Raw genomic sequence first — 7483 nt, 5'->3', positions numbered from 1 at the left:
TGACTTTTTTGTTTATAAAGTTTGACTTCGAAATTCAAAATCAATAGGAGGAATTGGAGACTGAAAACTTACAGATAGATCAATTGGATGATTCCTAGTACTCTTGCATTACTAGATTTTGTCAATTGTTTCGAAAATTGTCTATTGGTTAACTAATTTCACGAACAGAGAAGTCGGATGAATTTTCTTTATATATTTATTTTTATTTTTCAAATAGCAGAGGGTAGTAGTATGCGAGAGATATAGAGGTTGGATTTTGAATAATTGTAGTTCAAATCAAGGAACGATCAAGTTGATATGTAGGGTTGGATCGATTGCAGTCAAGGATATACAGAAGAAGGAAGAAAAATTTGTAAAGTGGAAAGGGATACCTGATAGTTCATTCGCGTAATTTATGTCTTTATAACTTATTTTGATTAATATTAATAATTACTAAATACATTTATAATAATAATACTACTTATTAATAATAATTTTATTAATAATAATAATAATAATAATAATAATAATAATAATAATAATAATAATAATATTGATAAAGATAATAATAATATGTTAATAATAATTTTAAATAAAATTGATATTTTTTAGTAATAATAATATTAATCATAATAATAACTAAAATCAAAATTTTACTATTAATTATAATAATAATGATAACAATAACATTAGTAATAATAATACTATATAACAATTTAAATGTATCAACTCTCATATATATATTTTATATATTAAAAAATAAAAATATAACTAATACTGATTTTAATATTATTATTAATATTTCAATAATAATAGTGAAAGTAATGATAATATATTGATATAACAACTATATTATAACTTGTAATTAGATTTAGTATATTAATCTTACATAGTATTACTTATGCAATATTTACTAATTATATAATATTTATTATATAATAAAATATATTGAATAATTTAATATTTATACATTTTAATATCTTATAATATACATACAACCAAGAAAAAAAATTCATATATATATGTATATATACACACAATTATTTATATACCATGTTCTTACTTTCACATTAAATAATATGAAAGCTTAAATAGTTATCTTATCAAAAGTCACAAGGAAATTATTGTAAAGCATGCATTGAAAGTTAAACAGGAATCTCTACTAACCCTTGTCTAGTTCCCGTTAATTAACACATTTGTTCTTACATGTAAATTACTTTACCAAATATTCCGAATATCGTTAAAAAGAAAAGGTTTCTTAAATCAAAGTGGACCTCCTAACTGAGACTCGTAATCATACAATGTATCTGATAAATCAATCATTTGATATTATCTTCTAATTCCATCGATAAACATATTGAAACAAACACGTTCATGTAAAGCATTATGCATTTAATACTTTGTCAACGTTTTTAAGTTATAATATGAACACATATATATACACACATATATAATCATATTCATTTATATAATGGTTCGTGAATCGTCGGAATTTGGTCAAGGTTAAATGAATTTACAAAGTTTAAAATTTTGAGATTTAACTTAACAAACTTTGCTTATCGTGCCGGAATAATATAAAGATAAAGTTTAAATTTGGTCAAAAATTTCCGGGTCGTCACGTAACTAAAGGGATATGGTTACATGATGGAACTGTGCTCTCATTCCATCCAAGGATAAGTCCACATGCAGTATGGTAAACTGGGTGATATCCTTCATTGTTCGTTCAGACTGTCCTGAAGACACTATAAATAATTATGGCTGGCATTGCATGTAAGTCTGATTTGTCACTTTCAGCTAAAATTTCAATTCATTAAATCGAACAAACGTTTCTTAAATATCGGGTTCTTTATACCTATGGTCTCTTTCCGAAATTAAGGGATTAGTAAAATCCGTGGCTAACATTATCCAGACATTAAATCGCATGGTTGAGATCACCATGTTTTTCATTCTACTTGTCAGCTTTGTATTGCGACATAAGCGCTCAATATTTTAGAAAAGTTTGGTAACATTCATGATGCATTTCATATATCCAGCTTTTTGAAGATGCCTGTAGGGCTAAAAACATCATCTTTCCTTTTGTTGATATATATTCAGATGACATACTCATGTTAACCAAAAATGAAATCAATGTGATGATCTCTTAGGACAAGAGACTTAATCAATGACATATACCTATTCTTACGCCCAAATACCTTTCAAGGTAAACAGCTCACTTCTGAGCCCACGAGTCCCTCGTAACTTTGATACGCTCCATCTTATTCAAATAATGTACCATTGTTGGTCACTCCTCAAAATTTCGGGACGAAATTTTCTTTAACAGGTGGGTAATGTAACGACCCGGCTTTTTTGACTTGCTTTTGTGCTTTGTGCTTTCACAAAACTGCGTATTTGTGTGTACTGAGCGAGTTTATGCTCTGGGATCTTATTTCATGATAATTATTTTGGTTAATATCTTACAGCGTGCTATTAAGTGTTTAATCACTTAACTTGATCCTCAAATGCTTTTACGACATTTGGTGTCACTTGACGTTTGAAACGAGCTATGTACTTGGTACACGTTTAACTTTGGTCATAATCGGAATATTATAACTACGTAATACTAATTGTTATTTTATAATAACAATTACTTGGGTTTTTGGATGCTTAATTACGCTTAGTAATTTACTAGAATACACTAGTTAGTCTTGTTGGACTTTCTACCTTGTTGGACTTTAGCCCACCATACTCTAGCTAGTGGACTATTTAATTAGCCCAATTATTAATGGGTTATGACCCAATTATATGTAAGACAAACGCTCATTTATAAGAGCCAACATACTAGCATTTTTGCTTACCGTTATCACTAATGTTGCATGGGATCCCAACATAAGCACCAACTTTAGACAACCATTAACCAAAAAGCAAAAGTTTGTCCCCCTTTGTCCCCCACTAAACCTACGGCCACCACCACCATGTCACACCCTCACCTCCTATAAATACCATGCTAATTCCTCACATTTCACACTTGATCTCATTCACAATTTACACACACTTACTCTCTAATTCTCTCTCTAGTCTTTCTCACTCTAAAAAGTGTAAGTTTTAAATTTTCTTCGTCTTCTTCTTCTCTTCTAAATGTCGACATCATCATCATCATGCAAGGATCTAACTTTTTAGCTTTTTGATCTTGTTATATCTTGTAGATTCAAACTTGGGTTTGAATCCTTCAAGAACATGAAAGATTCAAGTTTTCTAGCTTTGAATCTTCATTTACTTGTTAGATCTAGCTTATGATTTCTTTATTTTGTTATAAAGATCAAAAGTTGTGTTTATGATCTTCATGTAACTTGAAGATCTAGTCTTTTGCTTTAAGGATCTTCAAGAACACTAAAGATCCAAGCTTTCTAGCTTAGAGTTTCATTATTTTGTTAAAGATCTTAGCTTTTTTGCTTATGGTCTCATTAATCTTGTAAAGATCCAAGCTTTCTAGCTTAGGGTTTTCTTAATACTTGAGATCTAAGTTATTGTTGTGGATCTCACTTACTTGGAACCTTTTTGTGATTGTTGTAATGTTAAAGATCAAGTCTCTATCATCTCATATGATGAAGATGCATAAACTTGTGTAAAAAGGACAAAGGTTGAAGCTTTATCGGGTTTATGCAATAAAGAGGCAATCTTGATGTTCAAAACTTGTAGAATGATAGCTTTTACTCTTAGTTGTGTGTTGATGGTTGAAACTTGGTTAAAGTGATGCTAAAACATCAAAGAGTTGTACACTTGAAGCTTACACGCATCAATGATGAGAACCGTGATGAGCATCAAACACCAAGAAACCCACCGGAGCAATTGTTTGCTGTTTTTCGGGGTATGATCAGACTTCTGGACTTCTGGAAAATTGATTTTCAGATATTTCATTTCGACTAGATGACTTTTTGTTTAGGCCTCGCCTAAATCCGATATACGGTTTAGGATTTATAGGCTTCCGAAAGTCATTACGCCTTTGTAACGTTGTGCTGAAATTTCTGACCTACTCGCACTTAAACCGTCGCCACGGTCAAACGAAGACGAGATAGGTTCTGAAAATTGGTCAGCGTTTAGAGGACTCACATACGGATCCTTGGACACTGACTACGCGTCTTTTTGATTTGTATAGAGGTCGTAATAGCTGTCCAAATTTAGCCTATTATTTTGATCTCTATTCTTGTTAAACTTACTTTAGCTTTTATGAATGATGATGATGATGATGATACTTAAACTTAATTTATGCACTTTTAAACCTTTGGAGACAATACACTGACTTAGTAACCTTTGACTTAGGTTGAGGACCTTTTGGATCGACCAACTTCCTTGTCTGGACCGACTTACTACCTCCATACTTTTCATATCGACTTTTACTGCTTATTCACTGTGAGTTATAGCATCCCTTACTACTTTTTAATATTTTTGGGACTGAGAATACATGTGTTTTTTACGTTTTACATACTAGACACATGTACTTAAACTTTATATATGTGTGGGTTACAAAACGGCACAAAGATTCCCCTTAGCTCGGTAACATTTAATCATTGGTTTCCTAACCGTGAACGCGAATCTTAGATATGGATCCATAGGGTTTGGCAACCCCACTCGGGTTAGTCGCGCTAGCAGACAACGGGTGTTTAATACTTCGAGGACAAACGCACTCGCCAAGTGCACTTTTAGGGGGTGATATACGGGTGCCCACAGATAAACATATACTTTATCAAACTGATTGGAAATACTGATTTAAACTGCTGGTTGAAGCACTAAAATCTCATGGTCTACATTACTTTAATGATTGGAAACAAACTATAGCTTACCAACATTCGTGTTGACTTTTTAAGCATGTATTTCTCAGGTGCTTAGACGTTGTTGTTTTCGCTGTTAGACTTGCTATTATAGTCTTGGTGTATAGACTTGCTGTTACAAACTCGCTATGTTAGACTTTCGCTGCATTACTTAGAGATGTCTCAATCATGGAACTTTTATTTTACATTCGCAACTTATGTTATTTTGAATGATGGCTTTGTAATGACCTTTGTGTCACGTTATCATTTGTAAAACATTTGAAGTTATCTTTTCATGAATGCAAAACTCGTTTTAAAATAGCATGTAGTATTATACCATGTAATGGACCTGTTGTTGACAATTCGTACATGATGGTTTTGTACGGAGCGTCACATAAACAAGGCAACAAGGAAACTTTGAGCGCATTACTTACGCGGTACATTTATGAGTGCCAAAAGATACCAAGTTTGAATGAAGATCAAAAAATCTCTGGGTTTTTGCATGCTATTAATCCGCAGTGACATCCAACGCTGGTGCGAGGATTGCGTAGAGATGTTCCGCTGACTTTCGCTAAAGTACAACAAGAAACATATGACTATCTCCGAGGTGGAGAGGATATCACTATCACCCCTTCATGTGGGTGGGGTAAAGACAAAAGTTGGCGGGATGACAATGATTCTTTTCGTGATGGAAATGGCGAAAATTACCGCGGTTCTGGATATTCGCGGCGAAATGATAGATTTCAAGGTCAAAATGATAACCATGGATATGGCCGTCGGGATCGCTATTCTACGCGAAAATGGAACAACGAATCTTTCAATATCATTCAGATGCTAACAAAAATGCCTAAGGAAATTTTGCTACAGGAAAGGGTTGCTAAGTCTTTTCCTGATCCGCAGCCTTTAGGGGAGAATAGCAGGCGAGATAGGTCAAAGTTTTGCGTTTTCCATGATGATTACGGACATGATACTAATCGCTGTAGAGATTTGGCGGAACTGATCGCGGAGGCATATGAGCAAGGCAAGCTGGACCATTTAATTGCACAGAGTACTGCAAGTACTGCGAATGCGATTATATTGTCCGCAGAAACCAATGCTCCGCAAGTGCCAAATGTGGATGAACGAAAAGCTCCCGCGGTGAAAAAACTTGAGGTGAAAATGGTGAGTAAGAAAGAAAATCAGCGTGGAATTCAGGTCATTAATGTGGTAGAGGTACAGGGCGAAATGTCAGTATTCCAAATATCTGCACAAATTGCAAGCTGGCAATGTCCTTCTATTGCATTTCCTCCTGCAAGCCTGACCGCGGATGTTGACAAACCGGTAGTGGTTTCATGTCGCATTGCGGATGCTGGTTTCGTGATTATGAAAGTGCACGTTGACACTGGTAGCAGTGTGGACGTAATGTATGAACAATGTTTTAGCAAATTGCTCGCAAATATTCAGGCTTTGATGAAACCTACTGCGGTTTCACTTGCTGGATTTTCAGGAGAGTCAACTTGGCCTGTTGGTCAGTTGGAATTGCAATTTGAGCTAGTTGATGATCACGATGAATCGTTAAGGTGCCAAGCATTGTTGAATCTTTATATAATGTGAAATCAGTCGCGATTATAATTTTTGGGCGCACTGCTTTGTGCATGTTTGGTGCAATCCTTTCTACTATACATGGCATGGTTAAATTTTCTGCTAATAAGGGAATTGGCACGCTAACTTCTGCGGTGTTAGAGCCATTTTGTGCTTTGATTATGGCAAGAGAAAGTGTGGGTGTTGAGAGACATTCAGTCCACCTTGAATAGTGCAAATGCTTGTAATAGAAGGCTTGTGATAGAATGCCTAGTCAAGTTTGATCAATGATTGATATGTTATTTTTATTTTCTGAAGTTTGTATTGCGGAAAAATTAGGAATAAAGCAAAGTTAGTTTAAGTGTTAGTGGTTGTTTCTATACAAAGCAAAAACACTGTGTGTGGCTACGTGTAGTGATTATTTTGCAGAATACAATTGCTTAATTTTCATAACACTGAATTAATGTTTGTGTAAATGTAATTAAGGATCCGCAGATATTTTAAACAATATGGCATGGTTTTCGTTAAACATGGCCTGCTTAATGTTATAATAATGCGAGTATGCATTGCGAGATAATACGTTTAAAACTAAGCGATGAAATTGCCACTTGTGTTAAATAATGAATGTTGCGAAAGGATAAAATTTCCTAAGTGTTTGATTTTGCTAATACTTAGATGCTTCGCAATGCTAAAAATTGCCTAAGGATCGATTTGTCGGATTTAGAAGATTCATAATGAATAAAAGATTGTTTCGCATAAGTACGCGTTTGTTATGTGCACAATAGCGAATGTGGAAATTACAAAGGGCAAGTCTAAATTATGAATATATGATAAAGTAAAGCGCTATATAAATAAGACAAGTTGCAACTGCGGAACATAGCTATTTTATTAATAAACACGCTATGCAAGCGCGCGGAATTACAAAAAACGCAATCTATAAATTGCGAGATTACAATTTACAACCTACGTAAGATGTTTTAAAGTTCGAGCACTTTAATATCTTCAAACGTAACGCCCTCGCGTTGGCTAAGCTCTACTAAAGCTGGTATGGTGACTTTCTCAACCCCCTTCTTCGCTGCAGCTAGTGCTTCGCGGGCATCATCGGTTGCACATATCTCATTTGTCATGTCTGAGGGAAGTGGTTAGGAAAGATCGTCAAG

At 34.1% G+C, this 7483-nt stretch overlaps 1 protein-coding gene across 1 annotated transcript; it reads left to right on the top strand.

Moving 5' to 3' along the window:
• The first annotated feature begins 5355 nt into the window (after nucleotides 1-5355).
• LOC139853934 (uncharacterized) lies at nucleotides 5356-6556 on the top strand. The gene is made up of 3 exons (XM_071843270.1): nucleotides 5356-5511; nucleotides 5631-6270; nucleotides 6363-6556. The coding sequence occupies exons 1-3, from the start codon at nucleotides 5356-5358 to the stop codon at nucleotides 6554-6556; spliced, it is 990 nt and encodes a 329-aa protein (XP_071699371.1).
• Nucleotides 6557-7483: the final 927 nt, after the last annotated feature.

This window comes from Rutidosis leptorrhynchoides, chromosome 6, assembly GCF_046630445.1.
Source record: "Rutidosis leptorrhynchoides isolate AG116_Rl617_1_P2 chromosome 6, CSIRO_AGI_Rlap_v1, whole genome shotgun sequence".
Classification (NCBI taxonomy): Eukaryota; Viridiplantae; Streptophyta; class Magnoliopsida; order Asterales; family Asteraceae; genus Rutidosis; species Rutidosis leptorrhynchoides.
Note: the sequence above shows the minus strand (reverse complement) of the source record. Positions and strands in the feature narration are given on the sequence as shown.

What these genes read in the sequence shown, in the direction of transcription:
- LOC139853934 (XM_071843270.1), top strand. Translation starts at nt 5,356, where the DNA reads ATGACTATCTCCGAGGTGGAGAGGATATCACTATCACCCCTTCATGTG. An exon ending in GCGAAATGATAGATTTCAAG is followed by an intron (nt 5,512 to 5,630) that starts GTCAAAATGATA and finishes ATTTTGCTACAG; the next exon opens with GAAAGGGTTGCTAAGTCTTT. An exon ending in AGAGTCAACTTGGCCTGTTG is followed by an intron (nt 6,271 to 6,362) that starts GTCAGTTGGAAT and finishes ATGTGAAATCAG; the next exon opens with TCGCGATTATAATTTTTGGG.